Genomic DNA, 22,717 nt, shown 5'->3' with positions numbered 1-22,717 from the left:
CAGAACTTGGCGTTCCCTCAACAGATTTCACAATGGCGGCCGCGTCACAAACTTTCTCATTTTACAGTTAAACCGTGCACTACAAGATGATTCTGAAAACATTTGAGGAGAGAAATAGGCATTAACGTAACAGAATATTGATTGATATTTGATCAGCGCTGCCTAGTTTGACCGTTTGGTTGGAGTTTGTGAGTGATTGACAGCTGCTCAGAGTCGGCAGCTGGACAGCGGTCCTCAGATCAGCTCTTACTGCTTGTTTGTTTGATGCTGTTAGGAGCACTGGCAGACACAGAGGCACATTATTTTTTTCAGGTTACCTGTTTCATGAACTACTGTCCAGGATATAGCGACCGTTTTATAAAAATAGCTTTTTTAAGCTTTAAGCTTTAAGAGAGACCCGGTATTGAATGAACATTAATTTATTACCTGGTGCTTGATAGGTAGAATAGTGCAAAGTCTTTGGCGATTAGACTCCATTGTGACGTAGTATATAGAAGGGGGTAGTGACGCCGTGGTGAGATAAGTTATACAGAGTCTAGACACTGGTGGTGGTGGTGAAGGGAGTAGCTGAAGAACCGATGAAGGGATGTGGAGCAGGACTGGGCCCTGAATATGATGAAGACTAGAGGTGATTGGGTGGAGGCGGGTTGCATCGGTTCGTACTGAAATGACAACTGACAGCAGCAGAGAGGAGAACAGTTTTTAAAATTCGATTGCAACGATATGTTCGTTATGTTAGAGTGAAACGCCCAAAGTCAGCTGATAGAGTAGGAGCCAGTAGAGAGAGAGAGAGAGAAAGATTCATATAAAAAGCACCGGAGACCAACAATAAAATAAGAACAAACTAAAAACGTCTATGTGCAAGTTTTGTTCTTTAAGTGCAAACAATACAAATAGTGCAAAGGTTAAGATATGTTCACATTATAATATTGCCTTCTATTTTTCCATTGCAACCTGTTGTTGTTGTTGTTTTGTTGCTTTTGCTGATAATATTCTCTTCAATTTTTACAGCACTCCAGTTGCTTTTAAACGTGCTACACAAATAAACTTGACTTGTCAACGGGAGCAACGGGAGCAACAGACAGGCTGGAGGAGCTGGAATGTTTTGACAAACGGACTTTTGGCCTTGGGTCTCTTTCATGGGATTTGTTGACAATAACAAAAGTGGAGAATACTGCCAGCCTTATCCCCTAAAGTACCGTACCCAAGGGCATCAGCTGCTGTTACTGTGGAGAAGAAGCCAGTCAAAGCGGGATTCATAGCTGTTGGGAATTCAGAAGCAAATTCATAGAGCAATAAACCAAACAAACAAAACAAAACAGCCCTCCATAGTCGCCAAATTCAACCAATATTGACCAAGAATATGATTTCTAACCTGATTTACATAGTTCAATGTTTAGCTTATTCTCACAGAATTTGAGGCTCAGAAATTACATTTTACTGAAATGCTCCTGTTTTTATGTAAACAGGCTTTTATCCAAGGACAAGATATTTTCTATCACAGCTGCTAATGTTTTTTTACTGATGATTAAGCTGATGAAAGTTGTCGTGCAGAAAATTTAAAAAGGACATTTGCTTTCATCTGGGACCCTGGATGACCACAAATGACTCTACTTGTCTTTGGCAGAACAGTAAGAACAAGACTCGGTCAAAACCGAGTATATGACTGCACCGTGTTCGGTCAGTCTGTGAATATGTGGCTAAATCGTTACACAAATAGTCAGTGGTCATGTCTATAATGTTAAATCCAGTGGTACATGTCCCCCAGGTCCGGCGAGGACACTAGGGGACGCACTGCTCCAGTCAACTGGCCGTTCAATCGATGACGTTCCCTCTCGTGGAATGCACCTGTTTGGTCCCTGCTTTTCTGCTTGCTGTTACAAACAGGAAACAACGTGGCGGCCTGCCTGTAAACTTTCTGTTATTCCGTCTAAACAATCCACCAAAATCTACTCCTGAAAACATTTTAAGTGAGAAACAGGCTATGCCACGGCTGAATCCTGTTTCATGTTAAAACTAGATTGCCTATTTTCACAACTTGGTCCAAGTTGCGTGAGCTGGACACGTCGCTCCAGACGGGCTCATTTGTATAAAGGACTGTTCCTCGCCTTTTCATTTTGAAAGAGAAACGGCCAATGAGGAAACTCCAACACTCGGCCGACCTATTGTGTAACTTCATCACTCAGTCAGTGACAGACTTTAGCGTTTGTAGAGCCGGCCCTCTACGGTCCAGCCAAAAAAATAACAACTATAGAAAGATAAGGAAACACAGAGATGGTTCACATTGTACCACTAGACATGTAGGATGTTTGTCAGATTGCAAATGTTTTTTTGTTTTTTTTTCTCTTTTTTTTTAATTTTCTTTTTCCTTTATTTGGTTTTACTCTGACATTTACATAAACATAGTTAATTACAGTATATACAAATATGAAGTGAACCAGCTTTTCCACTTTTTACAATGAAATTATAGAACACACAAATAGAACATGGGGTGCTTTTCATGTAAAATAATATCAAATAAATAATAATAAAAAAAATTACATTTAGAAAAAAAGAAAAATTAAACAAAAGAAGGGCGTTTTGGGGAAATATACTTTTCTCATTGCCTCATTGCCTCATTGCCTCAAGCCTCATTGAAAAAGTGATTCTTTCCATTACAAATATTTCATAAATAATATCATACCAGTTCTCTAATGATGGGGTATCTGGTTTAAGCCATTTCTTAGTTATTGCTTTTCTAGCAGCTACACTCAATATTCCAAATAAGTATTTTGTTTTAATATTTGTAGATGTTGAAAGTAGAAGACCAAACAGGAGTTCGTCCCACTTAAAGACTATGTTTGTACCAAATATGGTAACTAATTCTGTGTAAATCTTACGCCAAAAAGAATTCACTTTAGGACAGGCCCATAACAGGTGATAGTGGTTAGCTACCTGGGAGCCACAGTTCCTCCAGCAGCTGGATGAGCCTGAATGATGAGACTTCTGAACAGGTGTAATAAAAAATCTACAAACAGTCTTCCAGCCAAACGCTCTCCACAAGGTTGAGCTCGATATCTTCCATTGAAATTCAAAATATTGTAACCAAACTTCTTCTGGAATGCAGCTATTAGTTTCACGTTAGATTGCAAATGTTTAATAACTACCTACTGTTGCATGACTATCCATCAGCCAGTCAACATCCTCTTCAAGATGAGTGACGGTTGTTGAGGAATAAACTTGTCCCTGGGCAGCGGAGGACATGCAACATATTTTGATAAGGGCTGCACGATTATGGCCAAAATGATAATCACGATTATTTATTATGGTTAGTTATTGATTTTAGAGTCAAAATATTTATATTGCTCTTTCACATATATATAATTATTCTAATCATAATAATAATTATATAATATTTATACAAACAGAGCATTGCACTTCCATGCTGTGCTACATTCCGGACAAATCTTTGCATCAAAATGGTTCTTCTCCTGAACATAGTGTATTTTTGTTCTGCAAAACGAGTAATATACGGTCTATTACTCTTCTACTCTGGACTGCAGCCGCAACAAAGGTTTTTTACAGGCCGCCGCTGCATGCTGCTGCAGGGTGCTGCAGGGTGCACGCTCAGTGGCATGACAGCTCCCCAAAAGTGAAGCCAAAACATCTTGATCGCCCCCTGGTGGCTGGCTGGTAGTTTAGGAAGCGCTTGATTTGATATGCAGCTGCGGAGCATTTTAAGACAATCAAACAATCATGTTCATTTAATTGTGGGACGCCAAAATCTTGATTGCGATTAATATTCAATTAATTGTGCAGCCCTCATTTTGTTTGCTCCCGGTGAAAAGATGTGTGTTGTATGTTAAACTGAAATTGGGTGCCATGATTCTGTCGGGAAACATTAGATTAATGCAAATGTCTAGAGAAACGGTGTGGAAACTTGTGGCTTTAAATCAACTTTTTAGCTTTTCTTTTAGTCTTTAGGAATCTCTCTTCAAAATCTGCCCTGTGCTGTGTTTCTTGTCCTCTCTTTCTCTCTCTCCTTCTCCCTCATTTACAGCCTCTGCCTTCGTCTCTATCTACAGCTGTCACCCTCACACACCCCTCTCTTTATCGCTTTCCATTTCGCTTCTTCCCTATGTCATCAGTTTCTTTCTCGACCTTATCCCTCTTCTCTCCCGAGTTGTCTCGCTCCCATCTATCTCGTTTACATGTTGTCACACTCTCTTTGCAGAAGCACCCTTCTGCTTGGCATCACGTTATTGGCGTCTGTTTCTTAGCCTCACCGTTATGTGTCTATTATTCCCTCGTGTACATTGTCGCTCTCTCCTCCTTATCTTCTCCACTCATTAATTTTTTTTCCTCCTCTTCTTTCTATACATCTCTCCACCCACAATCCTCTACTGGCTAGATTCCTGAGCTGGGTGATGCTGAAGATGTTTTCATCCGTGTTTGGCAGCGTTCAAGTTAACCTCAACCATCTGCCGGCTTTGCGCAGAGCCTCCCAAGAGGTGCGAGCATCTATAAACACACACATACATATGCAAAGAAATGTCCTAACTTTTATTATTCACAGATGATTAAATGTGCCACAAACTGCAACCCCAAAGGGTGTCAACTCGTCCTGCAAAACATGGAAAGCTCACTTTGTATTTACACATTTACACTAGAATAATGTTTTGCACAGCCACACTCAGGATGTGCTCAGCCGTCTGATGAGATGCTAAACAGTTACAGCTCTGTGTGTACACACCCCCTACAACACATTTCAAGGTAAAGACAAATATAAAGATATTTTTCAGTGAAGAAAATGTATGAATACTTTTAAAAGTCTGTAAAAAAATACCCAAAACTTTCAAGTTTCTCTTACTTGCCTTGTTATACTTAATTATTGTCAGTTTTTTACTGAAGACTACACAACTCTAATTACACGGTTGACTAAATAAATACCAGTAAATAAGTCTGAGTCGGGCTGCTGTTGCAGAGGTTGAAGATGTGCATGAATGAGCTCAGTGAACTATGTCTTTAGTTCAGAGATCTCACTCAAATTGCAGTCTATTATGTAAATGAGGGCAAAACAGCCAGGGCATTATTCTAGTGATGCTTATGGTTTTCAAATGGTTGTCAGCTGGTTGTCAGTGCATATTCAGGGTTTCTTACACCATGTGAATAGTGTCTTGTCTTCTGGATTATTTTTAATCTGTCAGATGTGTTTTTGAAACGTGTAAATCGGGCGACCGTGTAAACAATGGGTTCAGTTCTTGATTTATCCCGTTTCTCAATTTACCCTCAAATGTATAATCCCATTGTCTATATTTTCAGCTCACATTTGTTTCACACATGATTTAGTATAATGAGGGACTGTTTCATGTGACAGTCTCACCGTGACTTACATGTCTTCATCAAACTAACTGTTTTATTTACTGTGGACTGATTACACACAAAATAGGGCTCTCAAAGTTAATGTGATAATAACGCAAATTCGTTTTAACGCCACTAATTTCTTTAACGCATTAACGCAATCAATCTTTTGCTCGATCGATCGAGGAGTCTAAAGCTCGAGTGAAGATACTGGTATCATATGAAACTAGAAAAAAACATAAGAAATCCATCGGTACCAACCATGTCATACTAGCTTTTTGGGAAGGAGGCTAAATAACGCTCCAAACTTATGCTAAATTTTGGTGAGGAAAAACTGTCATGGCCATTTTCAAAGGGGTCCCTTGACCTCTGACCTCCAGATATGTGAATGAAAATGGGTTCTATGGGTACCCACGAGTCTCCCCTTTACAGACATGCACACTTTATGATAATCACATGCAGTTTGGGGCAAGTCATAGTCAAGTCAGCACACTGACACACTGACAGCTGTTGTTGCCTGTTGGGCTGTAGTTTGCCATGTTATGATTTGAGCATATTTTTATGCTAAATGCAGTACCTGTGAGGGTTTCTGGACAATATCTGTCATTGTTTTGTGTTGTTAATTGATTTCCAATAATAAATATATACATACATTTGCATAAAGCAGCATATTTGTCCACTCTCATGTTGATAAGAAAATTAAATACTTGACAAATCTCCCTTTAAGGTACATTTTGAACAGATAAAAAATGTGCGATTAATCAGGATTAAACATTTTAATCGATTGACAGCCCTAATATTTATGTTTTTTAACAACGTATTTTGTGTGTTTTCTCTCACCTATTTGCCTCATTTATTACACAGGTACAGTGGCGTCACATTTTCTGACAACAGTCGTCAGAAATGGTGACTTAATGGCTTATCCGTCAAGAGAAAAACATTTTATTCATGGTTTCATCTGGAAATGACTTCCTCTGTCGGGAAGCATTAGATTTATGCAAATGTCTAGAGAAACGGTGTGGAAACTTGTGGCTTTAAATCAACTTTACAACAATACATTTGCATAAAGCAACATATTTATCCACTCTCATGTTGATATAGTATTAAATACATGACAAATCTCCCTTTAAGATACATTTTGAACAGATAAATGTGCGATTAATCAGGATTAACTATGGACAATCATGTGATTAAACGCGATTAAACATTTTAATCGATTGACAGCCTTAATAAAAACAAATTCATATGATGTCATTGTAACTGATAGACCAGTAACTGAGAGTTTTTTTTGGGATGGGTTTGCCAGATAGATAAAAAAAAACTAATAAACAAAAATAAAAGAAAGTAATAAATACGTTTTTATCATGTCTTTATAAGAAGCAATATTCCGACTACTTGCATGTTTTTTTTTATTGCAAACCTTATTGCTTTTTTTACTGCAGTGACACATTCACATCCTCAAAAGTACAATCATATTTTATCGGTCTGCTTTGACTTCACTCCATATATAAATGAGTTTGCGATAGTAGCTCTTCATTTCCCCATTTTAATGGAAAATAAAACCAAATAAAGATAAAGGGCCACATACTGTACAGAATAATACAGCCGTTGTTGACCTTGAAACAAAACACTCACAGTAAGCTGCCACTCTCTACAGTACATACTGTCACTTGAACATACTCCCCGTGTATAATCTTAATCTCTGCCTACATCTTTCTTAATTTAGAGTGTAAAAAAATAATAAAATTGTACAGATTTGTATCCCTGCTGCTTTTAAATTATCGATGTGTTTTCTTCCATTCTCCTGATACCATCTGAAGCTGGTGGAGCTTGATTATAATATTGATTGAATATGAGGCCACGGAAGCACACTCCTAATCCGTGCACCACCTCTGCACAGTCAACCATTGTTCTCCATAATGCATGGCAATGTGTGGAATCCGGTTTATCCAAAGCTGCATCTGTTCTGCGATTCAGGGATCTCTGCTGGTTTACGTGTACGTGCGTCAGAGCGTCATGGACTGTGCTCTCATCCCTCTGGTGCTCTTCTGTCACAACCTGAGAGTCCCGTACACTGTGTGTCCCCTCCACATCAACAGCTCCTCCTTAAGGTATAAAGAAACAGAGAAGCGGTGAAGTAAACACACCCTCCCCCCCACTAATAATGCATGCAGACACCGTGTTGAGATGAATCATCGCTCCAGACTTCTTAAATTAAACTCGTTATTATGTCTGACATACAGTTTCCTCTTTTTATCCCTATAGATCCATCCTGCAGAGAGTGGGTGTGATCCTGCTGCCACCTTCTGCAACTACTGAGCAGGATGCTGAGATGGACAGTCTCTACTCACCTGTCATGACCTCCGTAAGTCTGACGTGTGTTTTGAGGTGAAAAAGTTGAGGTTAAAACTAGGTTTTTATTTTCGGCATATGTTTTTCTTTTAATGTAAAAAAAACGACTTGTTGCCGCCACTTTGTTACCTGAGTTGGACTAAAGGGATCACATACACCGATCAGCCATAACATTAAGACCACTGAGAGGTGAAGTGAATAACATTGATTATCTCGTTACAATGGCACCTGGCACTGGGGGGGGATATATTAGACAGCAAGTGAACATTTTGAACTTTGAACTTTGTGTTGGAAGCAGAAAAGATGGGACAGCGTAAGGATGTGAGCGACTTTGACAAGGACCAAACTGTGCTGGCTAGACGACTGGGTCAGAGCATCTCCAGAACTGCAGCTCTTGTAGATGTTCCCGGTCTGCAGTGGTCACGACCTACCAAAAGTGGTCCAAGGAAGGAAAACCGGTGAACCGGCGTCAGACCCGAGGCTCATTGATGCACGTGGGGAGCGAAGGCTGGCCCGTGTTGTCCGATCCATCAGAAGAGCTACTGGAGCTCAAACTGCTGAAAAAGTTAATGCTGGTTCTGATAGAAAGGAGTCAGAACACACAGTGAGGAGCAGTTTGTTGCATATGGGGCTGCATAGCCGCAGACCGGTCAGTGTGCCCCATGCTGACCCGTGTCCACCGCCAAAAGCGCCTACAATGGGCACGTGAGCATCAGAACTGGATCACGGAGCAATGGAAGAAGGTGGCCCGGTCTGATGAATCACGTTTTCTTTTACATCATGTGGACGGCAACGAGTTTGAGGTGTTGACTCGGCCTCCAAAATTCTCCAGATCTCGATCCGATGGAGCATTGGTGGGATGTGCCGGACAAACAAGTCCGATCCACGGAAGCCCCACCTCACATCTTATACAGGACTTAAAGGATCTGCTACAGACGCCTTGGTGCCAGATACCACAGCAGACCTTCAGAGGTCTAGTGGAGTCATGGCAGTTATGGCTGATCGGTGTATGCATTCCTCTGCTCAGTGTCTTCACATGGTTGATACAGCTTACAATGCTTCTCTGAGGTTCATTACCAAATGGAAAGCTCTGACTCACCACTGTGAGTCATACTCTCAGATAGGATGACCTTCTCTGGCCACCCGTAGGCTCATTCATTGGTACACCTTTATACATAAGGCAATTCTTGTCTTCTCACTTTATTCAAATTGAGGATTTTGTTTAAAGATTTGTAATTTTTTTTTTTTTTTTAAGATGTCAGGATGACTCAGCTTTTCTTAGATACAAGTAGGAGGGCTTCAAGGAAGATAGGTTGGGAACCACTGCTCTATCTATCCAACATAAACATTAAAAATGGGCCCCTTTATATTTCCTGTTGCAACGTTTGTTGATACAGCAGCTGACAGGAAGTAAACATGGACCAAAGCTGTTGCACTAGCAACAGAATGGCAATGAAAAGGCCTACATTTCTTGCTATATTTCACCGCCAAACCATAAATGTCAACGTCATAGTGGCACTAGATGAAAAACTCATGGGATCACTAAAAGTCCGTACAGTACTATTCGTCCTCAGGGGGGAATATCTGAACCAAATGTCATGGCAACCCATCCAATAGTTGCTGAGTTATTTGAGTCCAAAGTGGTGGACCGACCAACTGACACACCAACATTTCCATCTCTAGAGCCACGCCAGTAGCTTGGCTGAAAATCAAAGGTTTATTTTTAGGTAGGGATGCACCAACTTTTTCAGCCCCGATACCGACACCTGGGCTTTGAGTATCAGCTGATACCGAGTACCGATCCAATACCAGTGTGTAATTAATAATCTGTATGCCTCACTGTGTGGAAGTGACTGGGATCATTCTATATGTGTAAGGCAACATCAGGCTTGACTTAAACATTGCTTTACAAACTTTGTAAAACAAAATGTAACAAATAAAAACATAGATTTTAATTAAATTAATTGTTATTTATTATTAAAATAATAAATCGTACACCAACAATTTGGTAAAAAATCTTAAAAATGTCCAGGAATAATAATTCAAGTATAAATGTTTTAATGCAGCAAAAAAATTGGTCAATATTTAAACAGGAATTCCATTATATAATGTACATAGTATATAAACATAGAATTGAATTGAATGAATTGGCTCCATTGTCACAGATATCCGATCCAACTATTTTGAGTCAGTATCAGCCTGATGTCTGATCCGGTATCGGTGTCCAGGCATCCCTATTTTTAGGTATCACTTTCAATTGAAGCCACATGAAGCTAATTTATCCATTAGCCTCGACTGGAGCTTGTGGTCAGCGATGACCACTTCTTCCCACCAACAACCAGTCAGACGGACTTTGTGTTTCAAATTAAACTGTACTTAATCACTTAGAGCTGAAGGAGGCCAGATTGGAGCAAATATGATTAAAAAAAAAGTTATTTTTATAAAACGGTCGCAATATCCTGACAGTAGTACATGAAACAGGTAACATGTAATCTGCAAGAAGTCTTTGACCAGAGGAAAACAAGAAGTCAGAGCTGATCTGAGGTCTGCTGTCCAGCTGCTGTCTATGAGAGCCGGCTGTCAATCACTCGCCAACTCCGACAGAACAGTCAAACTGCCTGAAAACAGAGCCATGAGGAGGAGCAGAAGTCTAGTTATCTCTCAGAACACTTGAATTACAATCTGCTGCAAGGTTTTTATGGAATTTTTGCCCAATGATGCCAAAAATATGCTATCTAATGCCGCTTTAAGAACAGTTTTGAGCCACAGAAGACTTTTAACAACTGTTTACACGTACAAATGCCCCTTCAACCGTCAGAAGTTAATTCAGGTTTTGTGTTCCCTGTTGATCACCAACCATAAAAACACCCTCTTGTTACAAACCTTTCCATCCTGACAATTGGAGCCGTTCCTCATTAGCAGCGTATATGAAGCCGTAAACATTCTGTTTACTGGTAGATGGAAAACGAAGCTCTGGGCCACGAATCAGTAAACACGTTGCTAATGCATTTTCCCGAAAAAAAACCCTCACAGACAGACAGCAGGTAATTATATAAAATTACAGGGTAAGCAAAAGATACCTGTCCTTGTAATTTTGGCTGCTTAACGTTTGTGCATTCGGTTCAATTCATGCTCACACGCTTTTCATTTCCACTCCACGTTGGAGTGTTATCACGGTCAGAAAACAACCTGTGTTTTCCCCCCCGCACCTCTCCCTCTTTCCCCCCCGGCCTCATCCCTCTCTCTATTCATTCTCAAAATTACCAAGGGGCTTGAGTTTGGCTACAGAGATTGTAGCTTTGGAGTTGGCTGGAGTGACAAAGCAGCGAGGAGAGGCCGGAGAAGGATGGTGGTTAACTTGATTGTGTTCGCTTGGCAGGTCTGAGCAGGTTGTTTCTATTTTTATGGGAAGGTAATTTGTGTTTTTTTGGCCTTGTTTTGGAGATTAATGCGTTCTGCGTTAATGGCTCCCTCCTCTCTCTCCTCTCTTGCATCTATTCCTCTTCTTTTGTTCTCCTTGCTGTGCTCCTATTTACTGATCAGCACCTGTTCATCATTAATATCTTCCTGTCTTTATATCTAGCGAGGGAGCTCTTTTGAGCTTTGTATCAGTTTGCCTAAAGACTTATTTCATTTGGAGGAGTTACTGGCTTTATTAAGATCAATATTGTGCTATACAGCTCAATAAAACGGCGCAGTCTGACATTAATCTAGCAGACGGCGGCCCCAGTGGAACATAAACAGGTTGTTTATGAGTGACGCAGCTTTTTTTTTTCATTGACCATTTATGTGAGTAAGCATATCTGCTGCGCGTGTGGAAGCAGGCTTGTTTTATTGGTTGAATTTCAATGTTAATAGACCTTTATTGTTTATTGAGTGTAGGCCTGCTTAGCTGCTGTTCAATGCTAATTGAATTTCCCTTGTCTGTGAGGCGAGAACAGTACTCGGGGCAAGGGAAGTGTCTCTGAATGTCATGAAGTGTCCCCCCACAGTGGCTTTTTATTTGTGCTCTTTATCCTGCCGGCTTCCTGCTTTTTGACTTGTGCTCCCTCTGTTGCCCTCCACACTTTGTTTTCTTGCCTCTTTGTATTCCCTCCAAGGTCTGCCTCGCTATAATGCTTATGTATATTTTAGAAATGCACGACAGGCATTTTATGTTAATTGCTCACCTTACTGCCAAGACTTTTCAGACCTTTTCTCTCTCCTCCCTCCTCAGCTGCTACGTGAGCTGCTACATGAGGGTCAGGCGATAAGCGTCGGTGTGTCGGCGGAGTCTGGCCGCGGTGGCCAGTGGCTGGCTCGCATCAGGCAACTCATCAAAGAGGGATCTGTCCCCGATGTCAGTCTGGTCCCTGTGGGCATCTCCTACGACTGCGTGCCCAACACCAACACACAGGTGGATGCGTGTAAACACACACTTGCAAGCGCACACACTTAATACGAGCCATCTGTCACGTCCTCAGGAGCAAATGAGCAGGTTTGGTTTTTTAACGGAGCAGTTTTCAAACTGTTAGGTGCACCTCCTCAGGGGGAGGCTGAGGAAAAGACTTGAGGCAAAGATACTGCGTGAGGTGAAAGGGACAGATACATGCAGGTGTTCTAAAAACAACAGGAAGTTAGTTATTGTAGTTTGATCATACTCATTCTCAGAGTCATAACTCAGTCAAATCAACACAGAGGAGATGCACATATTTTTAGATTAAGTGTCACTTACACTTCCCGAGGATGTCAAGTATCTCTGATGTCCATCCAGGGTTGGAAATTATCTTTTTTGTTCACCTGCCACTGTGGCTAGTGAAATCCAAAATCTACCAGTCACTCAGTAGATTATTATTGTTTTATGGGCACTATAAAGCAAGGATTCTCAAGGGTCACTTGGCGGGTGTATTGCTGGGGACCCCATGGAGTGCTTTGTCGAATTTGGCGCAACTTTGACACGAGACATGTTCAATATTAAACAACTTTGAATAAACAAGCAGAAAGCGCTCTGTGCAGCAGCAGGGGCGGGAATCCAGCACGTCGTCTCCGCAGCTCATTGACTGCAGTTCAGGTTTGTTGCTGGATCCTGGATATACTAACGTTACAACCAAACTCTTCTTCACTTTCCTGGAGTTTATGAGCAATGAGTGTTTCTGGACATTGCTGCAAGCAGCACTTCCTTGCAGCTAAGCAACCGCCACACGCTCCGAATGGGCACGAGCACCCTCCCCGGAGCTACCGGGAGCCAAGCAATCGGCCCGCTCCGAACGAGCACGTGCTCCGAACGGCCACTGCTCTAGTAGTTCCAGTACAGAGCATGAAACTGAGAGTTCATAGCTATTGCTAATTTTCAACTCTTATCCCTAGTTGGGCTTTTACATGTACAGTGTAATTAAAATGTACAGCTTTCAGTATCATAAAACTATAATACACTACAAATATGGAAAAACAATAACTTTACATAAATAAGGCTCTGAATATTGTGGCGGGGGGGCAAAGTTGTCTCGATTCTATCTGATTTCGTCTCATCCTGGTTCAGAGGTAAAACATAATTGTCAGTGATGATCCAGAGTGCAGCTTTGAAAGTCTTGTTTCACAACTTTGCTCTCTAATTTCTCACCAGCCAGCGCTGGTTGATTAGTTGAGGTTTGCATTTCATTTGTTATTAGTCTCCATTAGTCTCGCCCTCCGTTATCTGCACTTTGAGACGATATACTGGAGAGTGGGTGTAGCTCGGTTAATTGCCATAATAAGGTCCTTGCCTCATCATTTTGTTCTGTCATTCACACACAGTACGCATACAGTACCGAACACACAGTTCTAGTACCGACACTCTCAGGCCGGCTGTTTTATCTCAGAGCTGCTCATAGATCCTGCTCATTAGTGGTACGGCTGCTGTAATGTCTCTCCTAAAGGCAAGGCCTCATTATGATACAACTCTCTCTGTGTGTGTGTGTGGGTGTGTGTGTGTGTGTGTCTGTGTATGTGTGTGTGTGTTTGTGTGTGTGTGTGTGTGTGTGTGTGTGTGTTACATATCCTCACAGGTTGACTTGAGCTCTGTGTTGTGGTGCTTGTGGTCTCTACTCTGGAGGAGACCGGGAGGAAGTGTGAGGATCCACCTCGCTCAGCCCTTTTCTCTCAAGGTGCACATCATCAAAGACCTGCTTTCATTCATTTACAGAAGTAGTTCCCAGCCTTTTCTGGCTTGTTACCCTTTAAAATTAAAGCTGCAGTGGGTAGAAATGGTGACAGTAGTGCATGAGACAGGTAATCTGAAAAACATCATGTGCCTCTGTGTCCTCCGGTGCTCCTAATGACATCTGCAAGATTTCACAGACCGGAGGAAAACAACCAATCGGAGCTGAGCTAAAGTCTGCCGTCTCTGAGCAGCCGTAAATCTTTGCGAACTCCGATCAAACGGTCAAACTAGGCGGCGCTGATCAAATATGAATCAATACTATGTTACTGTAATGCCTATTTCTCTCCTCAAATGTTTTCAGAAACATCTTGTAGTGTCACGGGCTAGATTGTTTAAAGCCTGAAAACAGAGCCATGAGGAGGTGCAGAAGTCTAGTTTTCTCTCAGAACACTTGAATTACAATATGCTGAAAGGTTATTATGGAATGTTTTATATATACATGTATATATATTTGATATTGAGATTCCAACATTTTGGAGTCAGAACACATAGAAGATTTATAAGACAACTTTAAAAAAAAAAAAGCTGCACTCGATACTGACTGGGAGCCACAGATGGATCATTTGCTTCGCAGCAGCATGTTCAGTTTGAGCCCGACTCCCCAAAGAAGCCAAAGAAACTATTTCTTGACCTGAATATTGACTGTAATGATTAAGGCTGTTTGTACTTGGGGGATTTATCTTGTTGGCAGAGGCAGGATAGTTTGCACTTCTGCAGGTCACTTGCAGGCTGCTGTAGTTGCATTTGGCCAACAGGATATTGTCCATAAGTATGACTAGAAGTTTCAGGCATGGTTTAGGAGCTTTGTTGTCGGCCAAAGTTTGTTTAAACAGAGACAGATTTGCTCCCAGTTGTGTTTGTCCAGGAACAAGATCATAATAATAATGAATTTAATATATATAGCACACTTTAAATACAGCGAAATCTCAAGGTGCTTCACACAAAGGGTAAAACAATCACAATACAATGTTGAGACAATTTACTCAAAAACCATGCGATTAAAAGCGCCAAAATAGGATGAATAGTATTACAGACAAATTATTTCCTGACATAAGTTAAAAGCATCTAAAAATACTATAAAATCATAGTGATTATAAAACCCTAGGGGAAAGCTAAGAGGAACAGGTGAGTTTTAAGATTATATCTCTCTCAATATAATGCAATATAGTTGAAGACAACCACAGACTGCAGCCTCCAGAATGATCATAAAGTTGATTCAACACATCTCTCAAACTGTTTCAACAATAGCTGAGCATTATAACCATGGAGGAAGCATTTATTGCACATCTGTTGTAAAGGTTTACCTAATAAACTGGCAACTGAAGGTTATCACATGGCAATAATAACAGAGGAAATGGCTTCTGCAGCAATAATAGCTGGAGTTAAATGTTTTCATGCAAACTTTGTTTAATTTTCCTCGCTTGGTTTACCAGAGCACTAATGTTGGATGATTCAGATCTGTTTGTGTTTATATATGTAGGAGATGTGCGAGTCGGGGAGGTGCAGAGTAGATGAATGGCTCCCTCTGCAGGACCTGTTGCTGCCTGTTATCCTCAACAACAGGTAATCAAACCACCTGTGAACATCCCTATATGCACGTGTGAGTGCTCATAATGTATGTGAACAATCCACAATTGAGTACGGATTTGGATTGTGTTTTTTTATCTGTGAAATCAAAAAGTTACTTTCTGTCAAACTTTTGAAGATAAACTTTCCTCTAAACCTTGAATCTGGCACAGACGCCGTGCGAGCTCTGATGAGAGTTTTCATCCTCTTAGACTCGGTCCAATTACCATCAACATTACACAGTCTGCCAGTGAAAAAAAGATAACAGAAAGAAAATAACATCCTCGCTCAATCTCTGCTTGGCGTCTGACGAGCAAAGTGGCTTCTCCCTTCATGTGTTTAATTCTTCTGAGAGCGCAGGAAGAGAAAAAATGAAAAAAACAGCACGAGTGAAATAGCAAATGATAGATGAGAAGAGGTGTAGAGTGATAGTTTAGATTGGATTGTTATCAGCGTGTGTGTGAGCAGTTTTAGCTCTTTGTGTACATCGTTAACACGCTCCGCTACTTAACGCTGCGTCTCTGCTGGCTTACTCATTCTGTTTCAGCTTTTGAAGCCTCTTTTTGTTTTAAAAAGTTTATTTATTCATGTTTGAGATGAACAACGTCGCTGTCTGTAGGATTTGTGTGTTAACAGAGCCAGATATGATATACACAACTACACGTATCCCCCTCACACATGCACAGCTAAAACACATAAATAACACACTCGCATCACTCCAGCGTAGCCTCAGATAAGCGGCTCATAAAATGTATCACACACCTCCATTTCTGAGTGATGTAGCTGCTGTTTTATACGCTTGTAAGTGTCTGACTCTACAGTGTTATTTTACCCACAATTATATGGTGTAATATGGTGTTAAGTCATCCACTGAACTCTCATAATGGCCATTAAGAGTTCAGTGGAAATACAGCTAATGTTCCTTCTCCTTACACACAAATGTTGTAATAAGAGTCAATTGATCATTACAGAAAATGTTCATGTAATATAATTAAATGAAGCCTCTCCATTTTTTCCAGCTGGAGCAAATAATACTAATACTTGATTACTACTTGATTTGTTATGCAACTCCCTCGACAAAGAATCCAATTTACTGCAACAAACATTGATGGCACGAGGCCAACTGTGGGTCTTTTCTCTCCTCCAAGTTTACCGACTGTGTTATCCTTCTTTAAAGTTGTAATCCTCAAGATTTCAGTTCTGGTTGATTTTGCGACAGCTGCGATGATGGTATCAGCAGGTGTGGTTTAATACAGCAACGCTCGGTGAGCCGCTACAGAAATACACCTAGCGTATCTGTTTACAGTGCAGCCAACAAACTTTTGTTTAAAGGAACAGTGTGTAACATTTCGGGGGATCTATAGACTCTTTTTGCGCCGACGTCATGATTTCATCACGGTGTTAGCTGGAGGCAAAACGGTAGCAGTGGTCCAAAGTTACACATCTAAAATGTCATCTTGCTGTGTTGTTGGGTGACAGAATCCAGATATCACAAACATTTGAGGTGACAAACTGTGATTTGACTATGACTTGCCTCAAACTGCACTTGTGGGTACCCATAGAACCCATTTTCATTCACATATCTTGAGGTCAGAGGTCAAGGGACCCCTTTGAAAAAGGCCATGACAGTTTGTCCTCGCCAAAATTTAGTGCAAGTTTGGAGCGTTATTTAACCTCCTTCCTGACAAGCTAGTATGACATGATAGTTTCATATGATGCCAGTATCTTTAATCTTTACTTAGCTTTAAAACTGAATTGAATGAATTTGCGTTAACGCGTTATTATCGCATTAACTTTGACAGCCCTAATGTAAATATATCATAAAATGCTGACCAGAACTAGTATCTTAAATGAGGTTTGACTTCATGGAAAGGATTGTTACTTTCAAAAGTTAATCTTGACATCCTTCTATCTCACTTTTATTCACTCCAGAGCAGACAGTGTGTTCGGGCGGAGGAGGATGTCGTGGCTTCTGCCCTCGTCTCATTATGCATCTGAACTCATAGAGCCAACTCATCCAGAGAGAGACCTCAGCATCGCCATCATCCTCCACCTCATCTTCTGTAGGTCCAGGATTATGTTTCCCCCCTGAGTCGTAAACAAATCTTTGTAAGCCTTTGTTTTAATGGTATGCAAATTGTTCTGCATTATCTCTGCGTGTGTGTGTGTTCTCTCTTTCTAGCTGCAGCCTCCTGCACGGCTGTGATGTCCACCAGTCTGATGGCCAGTCTTTTGCTGTACAGGCACCGCAAGGTACATGCATCATCCCCGTCGTGGTGTGTTTGCTGAGCAATTTTCCCCTTGGTGCTGTCAAGAGTTTAAAATCCGCCTCTTCCCCGCTAAGGATCCATCAATGCTCCAAGAGGCTCATAAACAGAATTGGTTTTCGTACCAGTTTATTAGAGTGTGACAGTGATTTTCTGAGTCATGCCCACCAGTCTCTCACTAACGTCACCAGATGGTTAATGCCCGTGCCTCATTCTGGAACAAAACTTCTCCATCCTTCCTTCTCCTCCGCAGGGTGTGAGTGCCTCTGCCCTGTGTCGTGATGTGGCCTGGCTCACGGAGGAGCTGCTGTTCAGGAACAAAGACGTCGGCTTCGGGGGAACTTTAGAGGAGGTTGTCCGCTATTCCCTCTCTCTGCTCGCCCCTCACCTCATCATAGCTGCAGCGCCGTCGAGGTTCGTTTTCTGTCTTGTCAAAAAAGGACAAACAAAGAACACAGATAAGCGCTGCACAGCAAACTTGTCTTGCTTATCAAAAATCCAATTTCCCTTTCACTGTCTCCTTTACTGTCCATGTCTACCCTCCTTCTAGGAAAGACCCTCTTATTGTGCCCCGTCCTTCTCTTGCTGCCACGCTTCACCTCACTCTCCAGGCGCAGATTGTCACTCACACCTTTATTTTGGAAGCTGTTGGTGGTGAGTGACTTTGCATGCATGTATTTGGTGTAACTGACAAGCCTAAATATCATCTCGAGACCCTGTGTTCTACAGGCGCCTTATTTTTCGTGGGAGGCCTTGGCCGTGGCGCCGACTGTTGGCATGTCAGTACGGAGAATCAGTTTGAAACATGACATTTTAAAAGTACTAAATATTCTGAATGTTTAAGGCATGCTAAGCAGCGTCAGGGTACTGTACATGCAGCAGCTCATTTTTTATCCACTAAACATAAAAACAGAAGTGCAGTGCAGCTCTTTGGCTGGTTTCAACTGTTTCTTCTGTCATGTGTAGGGATGAGAAATGAAATTTTGCACCTGTAATAAGTGAGTTAGTCAGGAAATTAGAACGATAAGAGACCATACTTTAACTTTACAGTTTATTTTCCATAACCACAATGTTTCCCTCACCTTAACCACACTGTAGCTGCCAAGTGCAGATAGTGCCGAAAGCGAGAATTTTAAAAACACTGGCATTGAACATAATCTGGGATATTGCAGAATCACCCAATTTTGTCGTTCTTGTCCGGCGATAGGGTTGGAAACAGCATAATATGTATGAGTAATATATGGTAATCATCTAAAGGCAGAAAGCCTAGATGTGGTAGAAGTGTTATATCAGATGCATACTGTATAGTGAGCTGTCTGTTACATACATGTGCTGTTTTATTTTTAGATAACATGCTGGCAGGCAGGCTGGGGTGAAGCCACAGATACTGTAGCCCCATTTTAGTACTGTTGAAGTACAGGAAGCTACTTTGCCTGCATGATTCATTATTCCTGCATGACTTGTTTTGGTTGTATAGGAAGTGAAGCTGGTGGGCAGTGGGCTTTGTGCTGCTGAAAGCCTTTGTGTTGTAGATTGATACATGGATGCTAACCTCAAGTGCTAAAAATAAGTTAAAGTCAGCTATATTGAGGTAGTGATATTTTGTTGTGTAATATCCGGTGCTTAGATATACATACAATAATGTTACAATCTCGAAGGTCTCCGTTTCGTTCTCTTTGGCGGTAAGCGGTAAATGCAGGTGTGTTTTTAGATCTCACTCACTCCCAGAGATCCAAACAGTGTGTGCTGAAAAATGTCTGACAATTGCCTGATAAATGTAAACAAAAAACAAAAAAAGAAAAGTACAAAAATGTCCTTAAAAAAGTGCGGAAAAAGTCTGAAAAGATTTATGAAAATTGTAAAAAAAAAAAAGAAAAAGTCTGAAAAAAAGTCTGAAAATGTAAAAAAAAAAAAAATGTCAGAAAACTGTCAAAAAAGTGTCCGTGAAAAAGTCTGAAAATGTCCAAAAAATGTCAGAAAATTGTCAGAAAAATGTCAGAATTTTTTTTTTTTTTTTTTTTAAAGTCTGAAAAATGTCCAAAAAGATTTATGAAAATTGTAAAAAAAAAAAATGTCCAAAAAATGTCCAAAAAATGTCAGAAAATTGTTTTTTTTTAAAAAGTCTGAAAAATGTCCGAAAAGATTTATGAAAATTGTCAAAAAAAAAAAAAAAAATGTCTGAAAAAAAAGTCTGAAAATGTAAAAAAAAAATCAGAAAAAATGTCCGAAAATTGTCAAAAAATACTGTCTGTAAAAAAGTCTGAAAATGTCCAAAAAATGTCAGAAAATAGTTTTTTAAAAAAAGTCTGAAAAATGTCCGAAAAGATTTTATGAAAATTGTAAAAAAAAAAAAAAAAAATGTCTGAAAAAAAAGTCTGAAAATATTAAAAAAAAAAAAGTCAGAAGAAATGTCCGAAAATTGTCAAAAAAGTGCCCGTAAAAAAGTCTGAAAAATGTCCGAAAAAAGTCTGAAAAAAATGTCCGAAAATGTAAAAAAAAAAAAAAAAAGTGTCCGTGAAAAAGTCTGTAAATGTCCAAAAAATATCAGAAAATTGTCCGAAAAATGTCAGCATTTTTTTTTTTTTAAAGTCTGAAAAATATCCAAAAAGATTTATGAAAATTGTAAAAAAAAAAAAAAAAAAAAAATGGCTGAAAAAAGTTTGAAAATGTAAAAAAAAAAAAAAAAAAAAGTCAGAAGAAATGTCCGAAAATTGTCAAAAAAAAGTGCCCGTAAAAAAGTCTGAAAATGTCCAAAAAATGCCTGAAAAAAAAGTCCGAAATGTCCGAAAATTGTCAAAAAAAAGTGTCCGTAAAAAGTCTGAAAATGTCCAAAAAATGTCAGAAAAATGTCAAAAAAAAAAAAATGTCTGACAAAAAATGCGCTGGGAAGGTTGCCACAGACACCCAGTTCGTAATACTGCAAATGCAAGGGCTTTCATCAGCGGGCCATAGGCTCAATCACCTCATTGTGTTACCTCATTCGGCAATAGATAGTGACTTAACAGACATTTATTTAAATGAAAATCTTCAAGATTATTACTTTAAAGGACCGGTGTGTAACAACTAGAGGGATCTATTGACAGAAAAGGAATATCATATTAATAAGTATGTTTTCTTTAGTGTATAATTACCTGAAAGTAAGAGTCATGTTTTAATTACCTTAGAATGAGCTATTTATATCTACTGTACATAGGGAGCAGGTTCTCTTCACGGAGTCCACCGTGTTGCTCCACCATGTTTCTACAGTAGAACCGCTCCCTATGTAGATATGAACGGCTCATTCTAAGCTAACGAAAACACAACCTTATCAGATAAATGTGGTGGAGTAAAAAAGTAAAGTATTTGCCTCTGAATTGTTGTGGAATATATGTATAAAGTAATAGAAAATGGAAATACTCAAGTTAAGTACAAGTATCTGAAAAATGTACTTAAGTACAGCACTTGAGTGACAAAATGTGTGACCCTGTTTAAGGACACGAACGATCTGGATGTCAAGACTTTCCCACCGGCACATGAAAGCAGGATAACAGGGATAAAACGTATAAATAAAGAGATAACACTTGTGTAAATGGCGGAAATACTTATCAGCAAAATCTCATCCACTGATCTATTAGCCAAAGACCGTGTTTAGTGTCCAACAGAAACACTTTGAGATATTTTGCTAAGATACAGATGAAAACCTACTTACTTTGGATAATATAATAATAATATCTTGTGTGTACGAGGGATTAGAGCCAATAATCTAATGTTTGTGTTTGTTCTTAGCGTGTGCGGTGTCGGCCATGCTGTGCGAGGTGGTCGGCAGCGGCGTCAGCAGCAGGGTGAGGAGCGACGGCGTGGACGGAGAGCAGGTCAACGGAGACATGGAGTTTGACGTGGTGCTGTGCCAGTCGGAGCTGACGGAGAGAGCCCTGCAGCTCTGCCATCTCCTGCCTCCGGGCTTCATGCCAGTGAGTGTGAATTCATATCACACGCACGCACCCAGTGTGTCTCATTCAATGGATGTTTAATGGAGCTGAACAGCCATTCATCCTGCTCTGCTGCCTCTATCTCAGGCAGAGAGAGGTTTTGAATTGTGTGTGTGTGTCTCTGTGTGTACGTGTGTGTGTACGTGCTCCATCAGACTGACTTAAAGGGCTCCGAATCTGAGCCAGAAGAACTATTCCTTTCTCTGTTTGCTCAGCTTTCATTTCGGCAGCTGCACTTTCTTGTCTCTTCTGCTCGCAGCTATGTTTCTCACCTCATTTCTCAGCGAAAAGTATCGCTCCTGGTCTCAGCTTCCTGCCGGCCATCTTTCATTCTGCTCCTCTGATCTCTGCGACGTCTCTACCAAACATCTCATGCTCTCTGTCAGCTGTCTCCCTCTGAACTTCATAGAGGTGTGACGGGCTGAAGCTGTGTGTACATCTAACCTTTCCTCACTTTTGAGCTTACCCATTATTATCTCCTTCTCTCTCTCACTCTCTCACTCTCTCTCTCTCTCTCAAATTCAAATAAACTTTATAAGCATGACAAAGCAGTACAGAAATCAATTAACATTGACATATTATGATTAGCAATTAATATACAATAATATGCAAATATCAACAATCCTATCAAACCCAATATAATAAAGGCTTTAAAGGGACTCTATGTAAGAATCAGAAATGCTTGTCAACGAAAGTCAGTGTCGGGTTCGCACTTGTGCTCGCTCTACATAGACATGAACGAGCATTGCTCAAAACAGTGAGGCGACACACGTCAGCTAAAACCACAATATCACTCTATATTTCAGCTGCTTGGCAGTAATGTTAGCTGACCAGACGAAGGTCTCTCCATGAATCAATGCTGATCCTAGTGTTGGCTTTTCCTGCCTCAGCCTCCCGACCGCGGCCAGAGGGCCGAGCAAGCAGGCAGAGGATCAGAGGAGCAGAGTAGAGCAGAGACTGCGGTCCTGGAGACCAAAGCTACGGTCTCCCCCGTGTCCTCCGACCGCGGCCAACACTGTTTTGCAAGACGGGCTTCACTAGATAGA

General features: G+C 40.6%; 1 protein-coding gene across 10 annotated transcripts in view; it reads left to right on the top strand.

Moving 5' to 3' along the window:
- The window catches only part of gpat2 (glycerol-3-phosphate acyltransferase 2, mitochondrial), a 149,720-nt gene that overhangs the window by 110,367 nt on the left and 16,636 nt on the right, over positions 1 to 22,717 (top strand). For all 10 annotated transcript variants that reach the window (XM_037778114.1, XM_037778115.1, XM_037778112.1 and 7 more), the window contains 11 exons: positions 4,391 to 4,490; positions 7,318 to 7,451; positions 7,606 to 7,705; positions 11,909 to 12,088; positions 13,716 to 13,814; positions 15,351 to 15,433; positions 17,369 to 17,499; positions 17,619 to 17,689; positions 17,957 to 18,117; positions 18,254 to 18,357; positions 21,469 to 21,653. In XM_037778114.1, coding sequence (XP_037634042.1) covers positions 4,391 to 4,490; positions 7,318 to 7,451; positions 7,606 to 7,705; positions 11,909 to 12,088; positions 13,716 to 13,814; positions 15,351 to 15,433; positions 17,369 to 17,499; positions 17,619 to 17,689; positions 17,957 to 18,117; positions 18,254 to 18,357; positions 21,469 to 21,653 — 1,348 coding nt within the window. The remainder of the gene's footprint in view (positions 1 to 4,390; positions 4,491 to 7,317; positions 7,452 to 7,605; positions 7,706 to 11,908; positions 12,089 to 13,715; positions 13,815 to 15,350; positions 15,434 to 17,368; positions 17,500 to 17,618; positions 17,690 to 17,956; positions 18,118 to 18,253; positions 18,358 to 21,468; positions 21,654 to 22,717) is intronic.

The sequence above is a fragment of the Sebastes umbrosus genome, chromosome 8, assembly GCF_015220745.1.
Source record: "Sebastes umbrosus isolate fSebUmb1 chromosome 8, fSebUmb1.pri, whole genome shotgun sequence".
In the NCBI taxonomy this organism is placed as follows: Eukaryota; Metazoa; Chordata; class Actinopteri; order Perciformes; family Sebastidae; genus Sebastes; species Sebastes umbrosus.
This window is presented reverse-complemented; position numbering and strand designations above follow the sequence as displayed.